Source organism: Meles meles, chromosome 9 (genome assembly GCF_922984935.1).
Source record: "Meles meles chromosome 9, mMelMel3.1 paternal haplotype, whole genome shotgun sequence".
NCBI classification, from domain to species: Eukaryota; Metazoa; Chordata; class Mammalia; order Carnivora; family Mustelidae; genus Meles; species Meles meles.
In genome coordinates, this window is record NC_060074.1 from 67898090 (window position 1) to 67921428 (window position 23339).

Genomic DNA, 23339 nt, shown 5'->3' on the forward strand with positions numbered 1-23339 from the left:
ATTGTTTTTGTTCTAAGTACCAGTGAGAGAGCATTCCAGCACATGATCCTCAGTAAGGAACCTTGTCATCTGGTAGACATGAATATATTGAGAGACTTCAGAGTAGACCACCTGAGACCACTCTCGGAAATCACTGGATCCTAGTGTCTGCTCCACCATTGTGTTTTCTTGGACAGGCCTTTGAACTTTTTTTTTTTTTTAATATTTTATTTATTTGACAGAAATCACAACTAGGCAGAGAGACAGGAGGAAGCAGGCTCCCTGCGGAGTAGAGAGCCTGATGCGGGGCTCGATCCCAGGACCCTGAGATCATGACCTGAGCCGAAGGCAGAGGCTTTAACCCACTGAGCCACCCAGGCACCCCCTTTGAACTTTTTTTGAGCTTTATTATTTTTATCTGAAAAGTAAGGATAATAGTAGTACGTCTTATACCCTTTGTACTAAAAACCATATTAGATATTGTATATGATATATTTTGGAAAGAACTGAGCACGTTAATTTTTTTTTTCTGGCCTACTGCCACCATACAGAAGACCTTGCCCTTAAACTTCTTTATTAAAATAGTGTTGTCACTGGGTATTACGTAAGACAAATCTGTACCTCTGTACAAATCTGTATTACGTAAGACAAACCTGTACCTCTGACACCAATAACACATTGTATGTTAATTTAAAAATTAATAAAAGTTAAAAGGAAACAAATAAAAAATAATTCAAAAATTAAAATCGGAAAATGTGAAAAAAATAAAACAGTGCTGTCTACCTCATTGGTTATCCCAAGATTAAATGAGATATTCCGTAATAAAACCATTTACCTTAGCATAGGGTCTGGAATATGATAAAGACTCAGTAAATGTTAGCAGATGCCTTTATTATTAGCATCTGTGGTGTTGTATCAACCAGTGAGAACCACTCTTGTAGTGGCAGTACTAGTTAAAATAGACCTCTAAGCATATTAGGTAGCATTTACATTTAGTTGATCATTCAGTGGCTACTTCTTGTCCATTACCTAACCCTATACTTTACTGCTTAGTTTTGGGGCACCTGGCTGGCTCAGTTGGAAAAGCATGTGACTCCTGATCTTGAGTCGTAAGTTCGAGCCCCATGTGGGGTGTAGAGATTACTTAAATACATTTAAGGGAAAAAAAACCACACACAAGTTTGGGATCATATCTGACCCATTAATTTTATTTATGTGCCTGCTAATTTTTAAGGATCCTCTTTTTTTTTTTTTTTAAGATTTTATTTATTTGTTTGACAGACAGATCACAAGTAGGCAGAGAGGCAGGCAGAGAGGGGGAAGCAGGCTCCCCGCTGAGCAGAGAGCCCGATTCGGATTCGGGGCTTGATCCCAGGACCCTGGGATCATGACCGGAGGCAAAGGCAGAAGCTTTAACCCACTGAGCCACCCAGGCACCCCAAGGATCCTCATTTTTAAGGAAATTTTGTCTTTAAAAGGTAGATGGTACCCCTGTCCTTTTCACTGCTTAGCATCAAAGTGATACTAAGCACGTTAATTAAAATGCCTAAGAGAGTCTCTGTAATTAAAATACTGTTGTTGGGTTTGATCTACACGGTAGAAGCTATAGATAGCTTGGCGACAGTTAGACTTGTTTCATGTGAGTCATTCAGTTTTAGAAACTATCTTGTCAGCCTCCTCACTTTGCAGCTAAAGAAAAGGAGCACAGAAGGATTATTGCCTAAGGTCACGCAGCAAGTTTTCTTTCCCTAAGAAACAAATACCTAAGTTGGTATTTGGTGTAAAATTTGGTGACAGGTTGTCAGAATTTTTGCTTCTTTTGGAACAGACTTAAGTTTCTTTCTACATCATTTTCCTGATACACAACCTTTTCTGAGAAGGTACTGTACACTGATAGGTTTTAATTTCCTTTTAGTTACCATTAGAATTTTATTTCAGATTGCTTCATATGTTAAAAATTACACCATAGGGTCAGTCAGAAAAACATAACTCTTTGAGTTATTTTGGTAGAACATGTGAGAATGTTTTAGCAAGTAAAGCTTGAACTCTTCTAGTCAAAATAATTTCCACATATTTGTGTCAAGTCCCAAATAGGAAAACTGGCCCTTTTCAGACATATAAGAGCTCCCCCCTCCCAACTCCAAAAGTACCTTTTTTTTTAAAAAAATAACTGAAGGATTTAGGGTTTATTTTTATTATATCACATTCCTAATTCTTACCCCATTATTTTGATTGCCCAAGCATATACATACAAATGAGGCTTTATGTGTATGGTTGGAATGAGTCATCATTAATACTTGGATTGAACTTAATTTTTAGCCTTATTTAGCATCCTGCTCTTTTTAAAAATAATACAAAAGTGAGAGTGTTAACATGAGAGAGGAGATAATGGTGTAGACAGCAAGTCATTCAGAGGGACTTGACTTAACTTTCATGTGTGAAGGAATTGGTAGTGCAATAATAGACAGTTACACATTCCACTGAGCCCATTTTATGGAAACATCTCCATGGTTAGAAAACTTAAGAAAAATAATTCACATACTAGTCAGAAATGTGGGTAATGTATATCACCTTATAAAATGCCTACTTTGATGATATCCTGTGTTCCAAAAGTAGTTTTGCAGTGTCCTTTCTGTGTTACATTAAGGTGGCAGTTCTGTGTCATTTCCTCAGCTGGAAATATATAAATGACTGATGGAATTGGGAGAATACCTTCCCCTGAGTCCACCCAAACTTTTCTTCCCTTCTACCCTGCTGTCCCTCTGTCCCCAAGCCAAGATTTAAAACAGAGAGTGGTTCATGTGAAATGACCCAAACCTAGTATAAAGTACTATTGCACTTTTAATCCCAGAAGAGAATGATCCTTCACTGGAAAGCAACCACTATAGAAAAAACAATAAGGTCTGTACACAAAGAAAAATCCATGATAAATCTGGTAAAACTTTCTAATGATCTAGGATCAGAAGGTGAGAGAAAAGCCGAAAGTTTAATTGCGTTTAGTTGTTTGGACAGAACAGTTAATGGTATCTCTTAGGGCTGTCTTTCAAATTTTATTATTATTACAGATCTAAGTAAGAAATTTATTTTCCATTGCAACTGGTGTGTCCTACTACATTTCATGAAAAATAATGATCATTATTAAGTCCCGAGTTTTTTATATTTTATCTATTCTGATATTTTATTTTGGCATTTGTTCATTAATGACCCACTAAATTAATTTCAGAACCCACTGAAACTCCCTGTGGTAACTGAATGACACCACTTTAAGAAGAATTTAAATATAGTTAGTGATTCCAAATCCAGCTCCTAATCATTGATGCTAATTTCTTTTATGGATACCCCATCACTGTGCAGTTTCTTTCATAAGGTTCTCATTTTTTGCTTCTTGAGTAAAAAAAAGTCTCAAGTTTTGTCTTGCTTATTGTAGCTGTTTTTTTCTAGAGTGTTTATGAAGGAAGTATTTTTCTGATGTTGTGATTTTTATTTTCGTAAGATAACCTCCAAGTGCAAAGTTCAACTTCTGTAAGTGCCAGTAATTGTGTTCATAATTTATTCTACCTGTCCATGTTTTGGTAACATTTATTTTTATCATTCATTTGTAAGTATAACTACTCTACTATTTTCGGCGACTGCATTGTATTTCTTAATTGTTCAAAGTAAACTATGAGGCCTGAGAAGAATTGGAAAAAGTGGAACTTCAGCATGCTTGTTAGAACTCTCAGGGAATGGATTTGTATGGAGTCAATTTCTTATTTAAAATGGATTATTTACTGCTTTCAGTATCAAGAATATGTTATATGCGAATCTATTTTTAAAATGTATTTCATGCTTCCCAGCATCACTCACAGATGACAAATATATTTTAGCCTTTTCATATCTTAATTGTAGTGATGGTATCCATATGCTGTATTATATTTGTATTTGAATACAAATCATGTACTTAATCACCTAGGCTTTCAGTGTGCAGTATGGTAGCCTCTAGCCACATATGGCTGTTTAAACTTAGATATAAATTATTCATGTTGAATGAAGTTAAAAATTGAGTTCCACAGTCACACAAGCCACATTTTCACGTGTGGCTAGTGGCTACTGTATTTGGACAGCACGTGCAGATTTTTATCATTGTAAAAACTTCTAAAAACGGCTTAATGGCAGAGACCTTTTTTTAAATCTTTGCATTCCCTACAACTAGACACAATCACAACTTTTTTTTTAAAGATTTATTTTATGAGAGAGAGAGAGCGCCTATGGGATGGGATAGGGAGAGGGAGAGAATCTCAAGCAGATTCCCCACAGGGCATGGAGCCAGACACAGGGCTCAGTCTTACAACCCTGAGATTATGAACTGAGCCAAAATCAAGAGTCAAACACTTAACTGACTGAGCCACCCAGGCATCCCACTATTAACAGCTTTTTCGTAAGTGCATAGTACCTACTCATGTAGAATTTGGTAAGTGGCTTAACACCAGTGCTTTTTATTTTTAAAATTTTTATTCTCATTTTCTGCCAGGTATCATATTTTGCTATAATCAAGTGGCAGTAGCTTCTCTTTCAGTTCTTTTGGCTATTCTCTGTCTATTGATGGTGCGGAAATCAAGTAGCCAAACCATGTAACTATAAATAGATTGTAAGGGTGGTCCTAAAACTAAAGAGCATCCTACTAAAGAATGAATGGATCAACCAGGAGATTAAAGAATAATTTAAAAATTTGTGGAAACAAATGAAAATGAAAACACAATTGTTCAAAACCTTTGGGTTGCAGCAAAGACAGTCCTAAGAGGGAAGTATATAGCAACACAAGCTTTTCTCAAGAAACAGGAAGGGTCTCAAATATACAACCTAACCTTTTACCTAAAGGAGCTGGAGAAAGAACAGCAAATAAAGCCTAAGCCCACCAAGAGAAGAGAATTGATAAAGATTAGAGCAGAAATCAAGGAAATAGAAACCAAAAGAACAGTAGAACAGACCAACAAAACTAGGAGCTGGTTCTCTGAAAGAATGAGATTGATAAACCTCTGGCCAGGCTTATCAAAAAGAAGAGTGAAAGGACCCAAGTAAATAAAAATCATGAATGAAAGAGGAGAGATCACAACCAACACCAAAGAAATACAATTATAAGAACATATTATGAGCAACCATATGCCAACAAATTGGGCAGTCTGGAAAAAATGGAGACATTCCTAGAGAAGTTTAAACTACCAAACTAAAACAGGTAGAAATAGAAAACCTGAGCAGACCTATAACCAGCAAGGAAATTGAAGCAGTAATCAACCGCCCCCCCCAAAAAAAAGAATCAAAAAAGAATCAAGGGCCAGCTGGCTTCCCAGGGGAATTCTGCCAAACATTTAAAGCAGAATTAATACCTATTCTTCTGAAGCTATTTCAAAAAATAGAAATGGAAGGAAAACTTCCAGACTCTTCCTATGAGGACAGCATTACCTTGATCCCAAAACCAAACAAAGAACCCACCAAAAGGGAGAATTAACAATATCCCTGATGAACATGAATGCAAAAATTCTCACCAGGATACTAGCCAATAGGATCCAACAGTACATTAAAAAGATTATTCACCACAACCAAGTGGGATTTTTTGCTGGTCTCCAAGGGTGGTTCAACATCCACAAATCAATCAGTGTAATACACTGCATAAGTAAAAGGACAAGAATCATGATCCCCTCAATGGATGCAGAAAAAACATTGGACAAAGTACAGCATCCTTTTTTGATTTAAACTCTTCACAGTGTAGGGATAGAGGGAACATACCTAAATACCATAAAAGCCACATATGAAAACCCACATTAATATCATTTTCAGTGGGGAAAAACAGAACTTTTTTTCAGCTTTCTGAAAACTAAGGTCAGGAACACAGCAGGGATATCCACTTTCACCACTGCTTTTAACATAGTACTAGAAGTCCTAGCCTCAGCAATCAGACAACAAAAAGAAATTCAAGGCATCTGAATTGGCAAAGAAGTCATCAAATTGCCACTCTTTGCAGATCATATGATACTCTGTGGAAAACCCAAAAGACTTCACCCCAAAATTGCTAGAACTCATACAGGAATTCACCAAAGTAGCAGGATGTAATAATCAATGCACAGAAATCAGTTGCATTTCTATACACTAACAATGAGACAGAAGAAAGAGAAATTAAGGAGTCGATCCCATATACAGTTGCACCCAAAACTATAAGATATCTAGGAATAAATCTCACCAAAGAGTCAAAGAATCTGTACTCAGAAAAATATACAACATTCATGAAAGAATTGAGGAGGGCACAAAGAAATGGAAAAATGTACCATGCTCATGGATTGAAAGAACAAATATTGTTAAAATGTCTTTGTTACCTAGAAACATTAAGTGCAGTCCCTATCAAAATACCATCAACTTTTTTCAGCTGGCAAAAATAATCCTAAAATTTGAATGGAACCAGAAAAGACCCCAAATAACCAGAGGAATGTTTAAAAAAAGAAAACCAAAACTGGTGGCATCACAATTCCAGACTTTAAGCTCTGTTACAAAGCTGTAATCATCAAGACAGTATGGTATTGGCACACAGACAGACATACAGATTAGTGGAACAGAATAGAGAGCCCAGAAATGGACCCTCCATTCTCTGGTCAACTAATCTTTGACAAAGCAGGAAAGAATATCCAGTGGAAAAAAGACAGTCTCCTCAACAAATGGTGTTGGGAAAATTGGACAACCACATGCAGAAGAATGAAAATGGCTGATTCGCTTACACCATACACAGAAATAGACTCAAAATAGATGTAAGGTCTAAATATGAGAGAGGAATCCATAAAATCCTAGAGGAGAACGCAGGCAGCAACCTCTTCGACCTCAGCTGCAGCACCATATTGCTAGACAGGTCTCCAAAGGCAAGGGAAACAAAGGCAAAAATGAACTATTGGGACATCATCAAGATAAAAAGCTTTTGCACAGCAAAGGAAACAGCAAAACCAAAAGACAACCAACAGAATGGGAGAAGGTATTTCCAAATGTCTTATCAGATAAAGAGCTAGTGTCCAAAATCTATAAAGAACTTATCAAACTCAACACCCAGTGAACAAATAATCCAATCAATAAGTGGACAGAAAGCATGAGCAGATATTTCTCCAAAGAAGACATCCAGATGGCTTACAGACACATGAAAAAGTGCTCCACATCCCTCGGCATCAGGGAAATACAAATCAAAACCACAGTGTGATACCACCTCACACGGACAGAATGACTAAAATTAAGTCAGGAAATTTCAGATGTTGACAAAGGATGTGGAGAAAGGGGAACCCTCCTACACTGTTGGTGGGAATGCAAGCTGGTATAGCCAGTCTGGAAAACAGTATGGAGATTCCTCCAAAAGTTGAAAATAGAGCTACCCTACGACCCAGCAATTGCACTGTTGGGTATTTACCCCAAAGATACAAATGTAGTGATCCGAAGGAGTAGCTGCACCCCAATGTTTATAGCAGCAGTGTCCGTGGTGCTAAACTATGGAAAGAGCTCAGGTGTCCATAGACAGGATGGATAAAGATGTAATATTAGTCAGCCATCAAGAAAAAAATGAAATCTTGCCATTTGTAATGATGTAAATGGAACTAGAGGGTATTTTGCTAAGCAAAATAAGTTAATCAGAGAAAGACAATTACATGATCTCATCGATAATGTGGACTCTAAGAAACAAAACAGGATCATAGGGCAAGAGAGGAAAAAATAAAACAAGACAAAACCAGAGAGGGAGGCAAACCATAAGAGACTCTTAAGCATAGGAAACAAACAGGGGAGTTTTGGGGAGTTTCAGGGAGGAAGTAACTGGGTGATGGCCATTAAGGAGGGCATGTGATGTAATGAGCACTGGGTATTATATAAGACTGACAAATCCCTGGACTTTATATGTGAAAGTAATAATATGATATAGGTTAATTAATTAAATTTAAATTTTGAGAAAGAGTGATCCCAAAATATTCTGAAGAAGAATGAGCGTTAGAATAAGTTACTTTTTGGTCTTTGCACTACTGGAGTTCTTTTAGATTCATTTGCTGGCTTTCAAACTGCATTCTTTTTAGGTGAAATATTGGTATGTTCTCAGGCTGTAATAATTTCATTTCTGCTTTTGAATAGAGGGAATACATGTCAAAGCTTTCTAAAGCACATGTAAGTGTATAGCCTGATGAATTTTCGCAAACAGCATTCTCCTGTAACCAGCATCCATCCCTTTCCAGGCACACTGACTACCCACCAGCCCCCCAGAGTGTATACTGTCCTGATTTCTAACAGCGTAGATTAATTTGACCTGTTCTTAGATTTATATAAATGGAATCATATGTACTCATTTGTGTCTGGCCTCTTTTGCTCAAATGCTGCTTGTGAAATGTGTATTGTTGTAGGTCTCATTTTATTAATAGATTTCATGCCATTGAGAGAATATACCAGGATTTGTTTATGTATTCTGCTGTTCATGGGCATTGTGTAGTTTTTAGTTCAGGGCTAGTACAGCTAGTGCTGTTGTGAACATTAACTGTGTTGGGAGAACATATGTGTACCCATGTTTCTTGGGTATAGTAAATTTATATATACAATATTCAATACAATATACAGTATTCAGTCGAATATTTCAGTGTTAACAGATATTGCCAAATAGTTTGCTCCCTATATTTCCACCAGCAGTAATTGAGATTTCCAATTGTTCTGTATCAATATTTTCCATCTTTTTCATTTTGGCCATTCTGGTAGGTATGTAATGGTATCACCTTGTGGTTTTAATTTGCATTTTCTTGATGACTATTGAAGTTGGGCATATTTTCTTATTTACTGGCCACATCAGTATCCTTTTTTCTTAGGGTCAATTAAAATCTTTCCCCATTTACCCATTATATTATATGTTGGGGTTTTTTTAGTAGCTTCATTGAGATATAATTTACCTACCATTAAATTCAATCTTTTAAGGTATATAGTTCACTGTTGTTGTTGTTTGTTTGTTTGTTTTAGTATATTCACAGTTATGCCATCATCACCAATAGCTAATTTCAGAACCTTTTTATTACCCCCAGAAAGAACCTCTGTACCCATTAGCAACTACTTCACATTCCTTCTACCCCTAACCCCTGGCAGCCACTAATCTACTGTTCTGTGGATTTGCCTTCTCTGAACATTTCATATAAATGGAATCATACAATCTGTGGTCTTTATGATTTAGCATAATGTCTTCCAGTTTCACTCATGTTGTAACATGAATACTTCACTCCTTTCTGTTGCCAAATAATATTTCATTCTATGGGTGTACCACATTTTGTTTATTCGTTCATCAGTTAAAAGACATTTGGATTGTTTCCACTTTCTGGCTGCTGTGAAGAATGTAACTATGAAATTTGTGTACAGATTTTTATGTGGACATGCTTTCATTTCTCTTGTTTATATATCTAGAAGTAGAATTGCTGGGTCATAGGATATCTCATTAACATTTGAGGATCTGCCAAACTGTTTCCACAGTGACTGCACCGTTTTACATTCCTACCATTAGTGTTTGAGGGTTTGTTTCCAGCCTTTGTTATTGTCTTTATTTTAGCCAACTTTGTGGATGTGAAGTCCTGTCTCATTGTGGTTTTACTGTCTCTTAATGATTTGCGTAGTCTAAATCTGTTCTGAATACAGTTCCTTTGTTGGATGTGTATTATATCTTTCCAGTGTCTTAATTGTCTTTTGATGAGCAGAAGTTTGTAATTTTAGTATAGTTTAGTGTACAATTTTTTTTAGTTTATGGACAGTGCTTTTTGCATCCAGTTTAAGAAGTCTTTTCATATTTGAAAATATCGAAAGATATTCTCTTATGTATTTCTCTAAAGGCTCTATCATTTTACCTTTATGGTTTTATTCTTTTTATTCTTTTATTATTTGATCTTCAAGTCTGTTGTTCATCTGGAATTGATTTTTGAGAGACACATTTTGAAAGATGGTTTCTCTTAACATCTTACGTCTTTTTCTTTCCTTTTTTTTTTCCCAAAGGGGTGAGAGACATTAATACCTAGTTAGAAAAATAATGTAGTGTCCAGGAATTTGTTGCTTATAAAAATTTGCCCTCAGGTGGTGATTGCAGAGCTAGCAGAGCTAGGAAGAGAAGTTTAAGATTTGTAGGACTCCTGGGGTGCCTGGCTGGTTCAGTCCAAAGAGCTTGGGGTCATGAGTTCCAGCCCCATGTTGGTGTAGAGACTACTTTAATAAATAAGTAAACTTTAAAAAAAAATTTCTTCCAAGCATCAACCATGCCAGTAGATAAAAAAAAAAAAAAAAGATTTGTAAGACTCCTATTATATGTCAGCCTTAGCTCAGTGTTTCATAATCTCATTCAATCTCTACAGTATTCTTGTAAAGTAGATGACATTATCGTTTACTTGCAAATGAAAAAACTGAGGCGCAGAAAGATAAATACACTTTCCCAAGCTCACACAGCTAATAAATAGATAAAATCATGCCTCAAAACCACATCAGTCTTGAATTCTAGGTCTTTTCATTGTGCTTTTTTTCAAAATCTTGTAAAATCTTAACTATTAAACTTACCAGTTTAACCTATTCATCTTAAATTGCTGTAGTATCGGTCCCAATAATAAATGCTAATGACCTATAGAACCAGGTAGGCAGGTAGATAGATGGGTTTTCGTTTTCGTTTTTTTGTTGTTGTTGTTTTTTTTTTAATTTAACGTGGTTTGAAGGAAGCTGGCAATGAATCAACAACTGAAAGGTATTAGAGTGGACAGAAAGAATTGAAGTAATGATATGATGCTTGAAAAATTGAGTGCCTAAGAGATTCTTGTCAGTGGATAATATTGCCAGAGAAACTTACCTCTGTGGATGTTTAATTTCCTGTGTTGTAGATCTTATTTTCCATGCTATGAAATGTAGGAAATTTCCTCTTAAGTATATTAGGGTCAAAGAGCATTTTCTAGGGCTCCTTCTGTTGGCTTTCTATTAGTAATTAAGATACCTAGTTGCCAGAATGATGCTGGTACTAATGATGTAAGTAATTTAGGAAAGAAATTAATTTCAAGGTCTATTAGAGGAGATCGATGTTTGTAGCAAATGCAAATAGAAAAATAGAGTTAGAGAAAGGATTATTTAAGCTTATTTATTTTAGAATTCGTATTTGGCTATTGAATCTCTTGAGTTATGGGGCAGAACACTTCTAATGGCATTGGAAACTTTCCATTTCAAACAAATAGTGGTAAAACTTTAGACTCGAAGGGTGGTGTGATAGGCATCAGTGTGTGGGATCAACTTTCTTAGGGGGTGATAATATTACAAAAGTACTGTCTTTGGTCCTTGTTAACTAAAAGATGAACTTTTGGCAGCCTCAGTGGAGAATTCTGAAACTGCTCAATGAACTGGTTGGTTTCTAGAAAAAGATCATTTGGAAATATTCAGAGAATTAGATGATTAGATAAGGGCCTTACTAAATGAGAAACTCCATGGTAAGGGGGCTCCATGGATCCATCTAAACCATACCTCTCTCTGAAAGAGGTAATTATCCTCTTTTCAAATCCAAGGCATTTCACACCTGAGTGCTAGGCACCTAATAGGTATTTCACACCTAGTAGATGATGACACTTTCCCAGCTAGCAGTGACTTGACCTCACTTTTCTTCTCCTAATAGCTCCAGACGGCTACTGTTTCCCTTTCAGAGTTGCCTTTTGAGGAGAAATCTGCCTGCTACTTTGAGTTCTAGACGTTTTGCTTGGTAATATGTAGAATATAAAATAGCCCCCATTTAAGAAAACTGCATATAAAGAAACTAAACAAGTATGTGCTGATTATTTTCATTAGAGCTAACACTTGTAAATAATAAATCCCTTTGATACTTAACTTGTTTAATTTACAAAAGTGATGTAGTCCCAAATTTGTGGGAAAATTTATGTAAAGCAAGAGTAAACAGTTTAAGTAAATTAACATCGAACCATCTTTGTAATGGACAAACTCTTTCTTACTGTGACAGATGAAGAAGACCTAGTTTTACTTCTTCACAAGTAATGATAGTGTAATTTGGTTTTAAATGAATAAAAGGTAGCATTAGTTCAAGAACTAATGAATGTATTATTAATCCAAGATTAAGTATCATTATTCCAAGAAGTCTGGTATTAGGGGAACAGATTCTGGGAACAATCTGGGTTCCATTTTGAAAGCATTAGAATGATTTGTTACTGGGCAGATAGCTACAGATTTATGTATGGATGAATGTGTATCATTTGGATAACTTAAGAATTCACTGTTAGAATTGTTAGGACTATTACAGATCATCAGCCTGCAAATATCAAGGCAAATCTTGCTTTCATAGGATAGTACTCACAGTATAAAATAACGTCAAACAGAACAAAAAGTCCTTAAAACATGAAAATATTTTAGAGGAAATGCAAAGTGTATTGTGTAAATTTTTTCTTGTTCTGCCATATTACTACTCTTTTTTTTTTTTTTTTAAGATTTTATTTATTTATTTGACGGAGAGAGATCACAAGCAGGCAGAGAGGCAGGCAGAGAGAGAGGAGGAAGCAGGCTCCCTGTGGAGCAGAGAGCCTGATGCGGGGCTCGATCCCAGGACCCTGAGATCATGACCTGAGCCGAAGGCAGCGGCTTAATCCACTGAGCCACCCAGGTGCCCCCATATTACTACTCTTAATAGCTCCTAATATTTTTATTACTGTAAATTCAGAAAATTTAATAGTTAATTTTAGTCTATTTCAAAATTGGGATGCTAAATATTTGAGTGGTTGAGATTCTAAGTAATCTTAGTCTTCCATTTAAAGTCCTCTCTAGGGTTGCCTGGGTGGCTCAGTTGGTTAAGTGGCTACCTTCAGCTCAGGTCATGATCCCAGGGTCCTGGGATCGAGCCCCACATGGGGCTCCCTGCTCAGTGGAGAGCCTGCTTCTTCCTCTGCCTGCTCCTCTGCCTACTTGTGCTTTCTCTCTCTCTCTCTCTGTCTGTCAAATAAATAAATTTTTCTGAAAGTCCCCTATAAGTTTGGCTCCATGCTGTCTTTTCAGCCTTCATACTGGACTAATAGTTGCAAGATAGACTTGCGAGTTTAACCTCTACCATGAGCCAGCACGACCACAGGCAGGTCATGGGATGATTGCTTCACCTGTACATAAAGGAACTCTACAAATTCTGTGGTATTAGCACTTTATTTGGAGAAAACCTTCGAGAATCTAATGGAAGCTGTGGATCTTTATACCCAGAAAACTGCTGATTCATATAAAATATTGCATGTAACTGCAGGAGCTGCAGTGTTCCCGAAGCCATCCACACAGACTTCAGTTTAAAGATCCCCCTGGATTGTAGATTTTCTGATTTTCGAAATCTGTAATTCTGTATTTCTATCCCACACCATCCTGTTATCTAGCTGTATTATATTAACCTCATTTTTTCAGACTCCTAGATTTTTACTCAATGTTTCAACTTGAGAATGTTGTCCTTTCTTATCAGATGTCCTTTCTTATCCCTCTTATCTATCCTCACCTTTAAAACCCTCAAATTAAAGCACAGTTCAGATGTCTCTTTTTTTTTTTTTTTTTCCTGTGAAGCTTCTTCAGTCAGAATTAATTTTCTCCTTAGAACTTTGTAGCTCCGGGGCGCCTGGGTGGCTCAGTGGGTTAAGCCTCTGCCTTCAGCTCAGGTCATGATCTCAGGGTCCTGGGATCGAGCCCTGTATCGGGCTCTCTGCTGGGCAGGGAGCCTGCTTCCTCCCCTCTCTGGCTGCTGCTCTGCCTACTTGTAATCTCTCTCTCTCTCTCTCTCTCTGTAAAAAAGAAAAAAAAATTTAAAAAAAAAAAAAAGAACTTTGTAGCTCCGTCATAGCTCTTAAACTCGTTGGTCTTGTATTACAGTTATTAGAGGGCTGTGTGTCCTCTGTCTTCCCTTCCTCTTCTTATCTGTTCCTGAACAGATTATGAATATCTTGACATCAGCAATTATGTTCCTGTTAGTTTTGTAATTGAGTGGTGCCTTACCAGTAGTAGTTGTGGGAGAAATGCTTGCTAAATTAATTTGAATTTGTCACTCAGTTGTGATGACTGTTATGTGCGATATCCTGGAAAGGTTCACCCACCCCCCAAAAGTCGGTGGTGCGAAATAGAACTGTAGAGGAAGAACCTCATATATGGGATGAATTTGAAGAATGGGTAGAATTTAGGGAGGTGCAAGGGCCACATCTGGGAGAGATGACGAGAAATGAGAGAATTTTTACCTATATTTCCTTATCCATGAAATTAGTCTATTTTTACTGAAAATAGGTATTAAACTTTAGCTTACAGTTTTTAATTAAGCTTTGTATTTTACAATTTTGGCACTTTTGTTTTTACAGGTACAAGAAAATTCCCCAGGACATAGAGCTGGGCTGGAGCCATTCTTTGATTTTATTGTTTCTATTAATGGTTCGAGATTAGTAAGTTAAGCTTTTTGTAGTTTCAACTATAATGTGTTGTGATCCTTTGAAAATGGAATTTTTTCAGATTATCTGTGGTGGTTGTATATTAGTTATAAACATTATATGGAATATGATACCAGTTTACAAAACTTATGTAAGGAAATATGAAAATGTCTAATATAGAATACTATACCTCACCCTTCAGTGATTATTGTAGGAGAATAAAATAGCTCCTAATATTTTTATTAGGACAGTTTTATATGTTGAGTATTTAATTTTTTTAAGCAGAAATAAGATGAAAAAGTTTGCTTTTTCAATGATTTCAGACCTTCGTATGCTTGAATTAGTAAAGACACCTTCTCAAATAACATCAATTTGCTTGGAGCTAAATTTCATGATATATAAATAATATTTTTAGAACCAGATAGAGAGGTATGTTCCAAAAGTACAGAATTAAAACTACCTTTTATAAGTTGCTTTTAGTTTACTTGTAGTAAAGTCTTAAAGAAAAAAGTTGTAATTTCACCAGAGGAAATTCTTATAACAATGGCTACTTGTCTTTTTTTTTTTTTTTCTGTAGCAGTTTTAAGATTTTGTTCATTATTTATCAGCATCTCCTACGTAAGGGCCTTTATTCATTTATGTAATGAAATATTTAACATGCTGCTTCTATTTTCCTTTCCTGCCAGTTCCTAGTAAATAAATAAGGCGTGTATTTGGAAGTGCTGTCCAAAATTAAACCACAAACATCAGCAAATGTCTTAGATTTTAAAATCAAAGTCATATCAACTCTGTTAGTAATATGACTTCTTATGGAATATTTTGGTTTTTTTAGCACTAAAACCCTAGATCACTTCAGATAATGTTGGGTTGCAAAATTTATAATCCATAGTCTGCTATTAGAAGAAAGTCTGAAGTCGGTAACATAGGAGTTCTTAATTTTCAACTTCTTTCACCTCAAGGAACATTTGAATGTTAGTGGCAGCTTTACCTGTTGGATATTTTATTTATGTTGATTATTAATATTACTCCCATAGGGCCTTAGCTTAAGCTAATTAAGTTTCTATTTATTAAGAAAAATGATTTCTTTGTCTTCACAGAATAAAGACAATGACACTCTAAAGGATCTACTGAAAGCAAATGTTGAAAAGCCTGTAAAAATGCTGATCTACAGTAGTAAAACACTGGAGCTGCGAGAGACGTCTGTCACCCCCAGCAACATGTGGGGCGGCCAGGGCTTGCTGGGAGTGAGCATTCGTTTCTGCAGTTTTGATGGGGCAAACGAAAACGTTTGGCATGTGTTGGTAGGTATTAGCTGTGAGCTGTTACTTACAGTTTATGAAACAATGTAGAAGGGCGCTGTCTCCATCTTAGTTGAATTGTAGAGGTGTTATTATTAGGCTATTTTTGGTTTCTGAAGATTAGAACTCATTGCTGTAGGTTAACAGATTTTAATCATTTCGGAAGAGAAATAAATGCAGATGCCTAAGAACTGTTTTTCGCATGATTCATCCATTAGAAGGACAAATGTCAAAGCAGATAGCTACAGATAGCTAAAATAATAAATATTTTTAAAAATGAAATAGAATAATAAATATGTTAAATTTTTATTAAATATGTGATTCTTATGCCTGTGATTTAAATGTATTTTTTCCGTAGCTTCTGATATGTGGTATGTCTAACAAGATAGAAATATAAGGGTTTTATGGGGCGCCTGGGTGGCTCAGTTAAGTGTCTGTCTTCAGCTCAGGTCATGATCCCAGAGTCCCAAGATCAAGCCCCACGTCCGGCTCCCTGCTCAGTGGGGAGCCTGCTTCTCTCTCCCTGCCCCTCACTACCCGAGTCTGCTTCTCCCTCTACTCCTTACCCACTTGTGTACCCTTTAAAATAAATAAAAGAAAATCTTAAAAAAAAGAAAGAAAAGGAAATATAAGGGGTTTTTAAAATCACTAAAGATACATTAATTTTGGGGTGTGTTTTTGTGTTATTCTAGGAAGTAGAATCAAATTCTCCTGCGGCACTGGCAGGTCTTAGACCTCACAGTGATTATATCATTGGAGCAGATACCGTCATGAATGAGGTAATTGGTGTGTTTATTAATAATGAAAGTTCCATAACGTTTCCTCATTAATGTTTAAGTTCAGAAGTGTATTTACATACTTCACATTTAGAGTTGAAATTTAGGTCTTCACTAATCAAGATAACATGCATCTGTTAAACAGATGTTTAACAGGACAGGGTGTTAAACAGAACATCTGGGGGGTGTCCTATAAGGTATAGCTGTAGGGAAAAATACATACCATGTGGCAATTGCACAGATTTTGTATATGATATACAGAAATCTCTTCCAGGAGCTCCTGGATGGCTCAGTTAGTTGAGCGTCCAGCTCTTGATTTTAGCCCAGGTCATGATCTTGGGATCATGGGATGGAGCCCCAAGTGGGGCTCTGTGCTCAGCGGGGAGTCACATTCTGTCCCTCTTCTGCTCCTCTCACTCTTGTGAGCACACTCTCAAATAAATAAATCTTTAAAAATAAAACAGTCTCTTACATATACCTCAGGACTAAAGCAGATGCGCATTTTGGTTATTGATTTCATTTTCTCTTCCCCTTATTTTACAGGAACAAATTGGCTCAGCTATTTTAGATCCCTTTCCTTGTCTGTTAGGTAGTAGAAGTAGAAGTATATATTGCTAAATGGAAAATGAGAGAAAAATAAGAGGCCCAGATAACCAGGTCTTAATAATGAAGAGTAGGGGCACCTGGGTGGCTCAGTCAGTTGAACATCCGAGTCTTAATTTTGGTTCACGTCATGATCTCATGATCTCAGGGTCATGAGATTGAGCCCTGTGTCAGGCTCCCCGGGGAGTCTGCTTGAGATTCTCTCTCTCCTTCTCCCTCCCACCTTGTGTGCACGCTCGCTTGTGCTCTCTCTCAAATGAAGAAATAAATGTTTAAAAGAAGGTAATGAAGAGTAAAAAGCAGAATATATAGAATTCGGGTGTAGAAGAGTTTTACTAAAATTGCTGACCAGGTCTTAAGGAACTGGAGATAAGGCATTGCACATAGGAGGTAGGTAAAATATTTGAAATCTTGTTTGGAGTATTGGTTTTAAGGAATGAATTATATGTCTAGCAGCAGGGCCTACAGTGTGTACTTTTTAAAAGTTTTCCAGGTGATTCTGCTATTAGACAGGTTTGAGACCCACTGTTCTGAAGTTGAGTAACATAAATATGTTTTCCTCCTGTGATGCTTCTACAGTCTGAAGATCTGTTCAGCCTTATTGAAACACATGAAGCAAAACCACTGAAACTTTATGTGTATAATACAGACACTGATAACTGTCGAGAAGTGATTATTACCCCGAATTCTGCATGGGGTGGAGAAGGCAGGTAAGGCCATTTTTCAGACAAAGTTATGATTTCTTAAACTTACCAATAGATATTATAAAATCATTGCTTTAATTTTGAAACACGTTATTAGTTTATTATAAGATTTCTGTTGAGAAAAAGAAAGAGCTAACCTAGAATCCTGAAACTAGTAATCAACTAGTAATCCATTTTTTTAAAGCATATATTTAGGTAGTGTGGGATGTGTATGTACTACAGTCCTTTCTTTACTGATCGAAGAGCGAACAGCCTTGTTTCATTTTCTTATTTTAATCAAATAGTTTTCAGTTTTATTTTCCTAGTTCCCTTCTCCAACAATGGGGTAACACGGGTGTAACTTTCTGTAGCTGTTGGGGAAATTTCTTAGCCATTTGTGGAAACTATTGGCTTTCAAAAATGACTGATTTCAAGCAAAAGTTAGACAGAATTGCAACAACAATAAAAAGCAACTTAGAGGGATCCCTGGGTGGCTCAGTTGGTTAAGCATTTGCCTTCATCTCAAGTCATGATCCTGGGGTCCAGGGATCGAGCCCCAATTCAGGCTCCTTGCTCAGCGGGTAGCCTGCTTCTCCCTCTGCCTGCCACTCCCCCTGCTTGTGCGCTCTCTCTCTGAATAAATAAATAAAATATTACAAGAAAAAAAGGGAAGAAAAGTAGCTTCAAAAGATTTTCAAGCCAAGCAGAGAAGCAGACTGTAGAAAATCAGTTTTCCAGGACCATTCATCAAGTCATTTTCCCTAATTTCAAAAAGCCAAAGCGAAGCAAGCATGAGGACTTGACTTCGCTTCTTTAGGTCTTTCAGCTGTTGTTTAAATTGTACAAGTTTTTCATTATTGAAAGCCTTGTTTAATTGAGGAATTATTGAGTATAAGCCATAATTATAGGAAAGCCTAGGGTTTGGAAACCTTCTAAATACTTTATAAAAGTTCTAGCATTTGCTGGGGAGAGGGTGACTTAGTTGAGGCAGGCAGAGAAAGACCCTCTTTGTTCCTAAGATCTTTCCCTACACTACCCGAGATTCTGTAGCTGACTATATGTTGCAACCAGATGCTAGCTTGTTGCAATTTGAGAAAATAGATAGAGGTATCCCTTTAAGAATCTGGACTGTCTGAGGCAATTCTTGATCAAGTTATTTTCCATTGTCCAGGATTGTAAACACACAGAAATATGATCTCAGGGCATTCAAAATCGACTCATTTCAGAGGGACTGCCTCATATTTAAACTAAATTTGTAGAAAAGCTGCTGTGTTTATTAGCATGGCAAATATTTAGTTTATAATAGAAATATTTCCCCTCTCCAGTTAGAAGAATACTCAGGTCAGATTAGTATCACAAGAGTACTTGGTAAACACAGAATCAAAAGTGCAAGGAAGAGATTCTGGTGATGGTGAAGTCCAGATGCAAAGAACATCACTAATTCCAAGAACCTTGTTTTTAAATGCCTACCTCTGAAAGGCTATCATTGATCGTTTAAATTATTTAATCTCACTTTCTTCCTCAGTCCAACTCTAGTTCAGTGAGAATTGCAGATTTGATGGTAGAAAGGATGAAAAGTGAGCCAAGAAATAAGTAATTTTGTAATATGAAAAATCATTGTAAAATCAGATTTGGATTAGGAAGAGCTGGAGTTGGCCACTGCATGTTCTCCCAGCTTTTGGTGGTGGTAGTATCCACAGAAATAATAGATGCCTTGGCAGGAGAGAGGCACAAAAATAACCGTGCGTAGCCCTCTCCGAAAGTATCAAGTAGTTTGGGAGATAAAAGCAATCTTGATAGAAACCTAAGATGGAGTCTGATTGTGAAGAGCTTACCATGGACAGAAATTTGGATACACCTCGGGCAGTGGGACTCTGAAATCACTGTACCCATGGAGGCAGTCGTTGGTTCCAAACAGAAGAAACTAACTGTTGTTGTCATAAGCAAACATAAGTTTACTGCTATGGAGTTGCTCGTATAATCACAGAAACAGCTAAAGTATCAGACGTGGGAATGACAGAACCCAGCACCGCTAGGGAATTACAGAGGAAGTAAATGAGCAGTTTTCATTAGTATTCTACTGAAGTGATGAAGCCATTTCTGTTTTTTCTGTCACTCCTAAGTTTTGCAGCCATGGGCAGGAGAGGTAGATTGGCCTGCTTTGGGTTATGAACCATTCCTTGGTTTGGACAAGGCCCCCTGATGGACAGTCCCACCAGCACTGCACAGAACACAGAGAAGTAATTCTCCAGAGGAAAGAAGGAAAACAGAATCTTGGGAGGCCAGCAGGCTGTGAAAAGAAGCAGTGTGATTATGTCTTATTAAAAAGATGCCTCTGGTGGCAGTGGGAGGATGAAGTAGAAGGAATCTGGATTAATTTGGATTGATTTGTGTCAGATTCCGAAATAGAACTTCAGGCTGTGTAAATGACGTCATCGTACAGAAGTGCTTGGAGCTCTCCAGTGGAAAGGCTCTATGTCATTCATTAGGCAAATAATTACTGTCTGCCGTGTGCCAGGAACTGTTATGGCAGTAAACAAAGTGAGGTCTCTGCCCTGAAGGACCTTAATATTTTATTGGGGGAGACAATAAATAAATAAATGTGCAGTGTGTTAGATGATGATAAATGCTTGAAGAAAAATAAAGGAAAGTAAGGGTAATGTCTGGTGGAGGGAAGGGTGCTATTTTATAAAGGGTGGTCAGGAAAGACCTCTGATAGGATGACGTTATTTAAAAGAATGGAAATCGGTTTTGTATTTCAAAACCTCAGAGAAATGTAAGCTATGATTGATAACAGTAACTTCAAGAAAAAAAACATATTTTCGTAGCCTAGGATGCGGCATTGGATACGGTTATTTACATCGAATACCAACACGCCCATTTGAAGAAGGGAAGAAAATTTCTCTTCCCGGACAGATGACTGGTACACCTATTACTCCTCTTAAAGATGGGTTTACAGAGGTAAGATAACTTCACTACTGGTGACATCACACAATTTCCAGTAAAACAAATCAGGTGTCTGGGGGACAGGGGGAGGGGTAGCCCTGAAGGCGATAGGGCAGGTGAGGAGGTAAATGCTGACCATGGTGAATATGAAGTTCGTGTATGATAGCCAGATGGCTAGCCTATGGATCTGGATTTCAGGAACAAGGATAAGGCTAGAGATACAGATTTGGGAATCCTCAGCAGAGGGAGGGTAATTTAGCATAATGTGAACAGTGATAAAAATTGTCAAGGGATTGGGCATGGGTGGGTCAGAGGACTGCGCCTGGAATCTTGAACGTTCCTAATATTTAAGTGGATGGGCAGAAAGGGGATTCAGCAAAGGGAGCTCAGAAGAAATCCTAAGGAAGGACAGAGCTTCAAGAAAGAAGGCATGTCAACTCTGAGGTACTGAGAGAAGTCAGGTGAGAGGACTGAAAAACACATGTCCTGGGTGAGAGCATTTCAGAGACTGGCGGGGTGCAGTTACCAGACCACAGGGGACAGAGAGCAAACATGGGTGATAAGGTGATGATGAGAGCTGGTGCTTAGTGTTTCAAGAAACTTAACTGAGAAAGCAGAGCAAGATGCTGTGTGGGGACTATTACAGGATCAAAGTGAGGCTTTTTAAGGAATAAGATATTTGCACAGGCTTATAGGCTTTTAAAATGTTTTCTATGCAAGTCTCACAGGACATGAACTTTCTTGTCTGCATGAATAAGTAAGAACCGAACATCCGGAAGGGAATGCTACCATTGTAAAGACAGTGCTGCCACCACTCTCATTTTCTGGTACACGGTTTGGCCATCCCCAGTTCTAGAGAAAGTGAAGAGGAGCTAGAGAAATGGAACCTTTCCTCATTCTCCACCCCTGCCCTTGGGCAGTGGCCAGAGCCCATGTCATTTCATGCTTAGATTCCTACCACCGTGTCTGCTGCTCCTCATCAGTGGTTTCTGCCCCAGTTTTAAGCTTGTGGGCAGTCTGAGAAGACCAAAGGGTGAAATGGCAGTTAGGGAAGAGGGCCAGAATACAAGTTGTGTTGGAATGTGCCAGGGGGCACTGGAGTTGGCAGAAGTTGGAGTGCCCAGAGATGAGACCACCCATCGGTAGAATCCGTGCAGACCTACTTATCCCTCCCACACCCTGGAAGGTAGAGGTCTGGCTGCCACATTCATTCACTGGTGAGAGAAGATGGACTCACGAGATTAGAATCTTGAGAAACTTCCAAGGACTCTATCACGGTACTAAGACTTCTGAGCTGATTTCTTCCTTGAACAGTGAAAGTTAAAAACTGGCTGAGAACTCAGAGTAGAGGAAAGGTGGAGTAAAATGATTTGGGGACAGCTATGAAGGAGCAAAGAGGAGAATCTCCTTCTAGAGTAGTGTGTGTGAGGGGAGAGGTGCCATGTTATCAAGAGACTGGAAGTGACACGACGGAGAGATTGGGCTTTGACATGTAACAGAAATAGGAGGGAGTGTCTGAAGGCAGAAGTCCCAGGTAAAACTTCTGACAGCTAGTTTGATCAAAAAAAGGTATCTGTTAAGAAATAAAACAAATGAGCAAACAAAAAAGAAAAAAAGGCAATCTGAGAAACAGACCCTTAACTATAGAGAACAAACAGATGGTTACCAGAGGGGAGGGTGGAGGTTGGGTGACATAGGCGATGGGGATTAAGGAGGGGCTCGTGAGGAGCACCGGGTGACTGTATGGAGGTGTTAAATCACTTTTCTTCAACTGAAACTAATATTACACTGTGTGTTAACTAACTGGGATTTAAATAAAAACTTTTGTTTAAAAGTATCTGTAGGAACAATGAGAGACAATATCTGTATGTCCTTTCAAGTAAACTTGAGTAAGTTTTTTCTTTCCTTTTTTTGGTAGGTCCAGCTGTCCTCAGTTAATCCCCCATCTTTGCCGCCACCGGGAACTGCAGAAATTGAACAGGGTCTGTCTGGACTTTCTGTTAGCTCAACTCCACCAGCTGTCAGTAATGTTCTCAGTACAGGTATTCAGAAAAATCTATTCTCTTTTCAACCCACTTTGTTTTACATGAGACTCTTTTCCATCTCTGGCTATAGAATTTTAAAACTTAATGCCAGTGTACTTTGAAAACTGTAAATACACTCTGCGTTTAAACCTCTTCTCAGTGTATTTTAGAGTCAGGACTTCTCTTAGCTTGGACAAGTTGTAGAGTCAGGACTGTACCTTTCAGTTCTGTTTAATTGTCTCTTCACTCAGCAGACGTTTGCAGTGTCCCCCGGGTAGTAAACACTGGAGATGCAAACGGGAGCAAGACACCGTTCTCCCTGGGGGTTCAGTCTTGCACAGGGGACACATGCATGTCTTCCTCCCTTTTCTTATTTCTTATTCTACCCATACAGTCCTTTTTTGTTTTAGTTTTTTTCCAACAGCTTTATTGATACACAGTTCCCATAGCATTTAAAATACATAATGCAGTGGGATTCATTTCTCTGTATTTGCCAAGTTGTGTACCCATCACGTCAGTCAATTTCAGAACATCTCATTACCCCAAAAGAAACCCTGTGCCCTGTCAGTCCCTCACTGTTTTTCCCCAACCCTTCAGGCCTAGACCATTCCTAATCTCC

General features: G+C 37.7%; 1 protein-coding gene across 1 annotated transcript in view; it reads left to right on the forward strand.

Annotated features, from left to right (window-relative positions):
• GORASP2 (golgi reassembly stacking protein 2) overlaps positions 1–23339 on the forward strand; it is a 37022-nt gene that overhangs the window by 6379 nt on the left and 7304 nt on the right. The window contains exons 2-7 of the mRNA XM_046018326.1: positions 14325–14405; positions 15488–15691; positions 16381–16467; positions 17647–17777; positions 20579–20711; positions 22615–22738. Coding sequence (XP_045874282.1) covers positions 14325–14405; positions 15488–15691; positions 16381–16467; positions 17647–17777; positions 20579–20711; positions 22615–22738 — 760 coding nt within the window. The remainder of the gene's footprint in view (positions 1–14324; positions 14406–15487; positions 15692–16380; positions 16468–17646; positions 17778–20578; positions 20712–22614; positions 22739–23339) is intronic.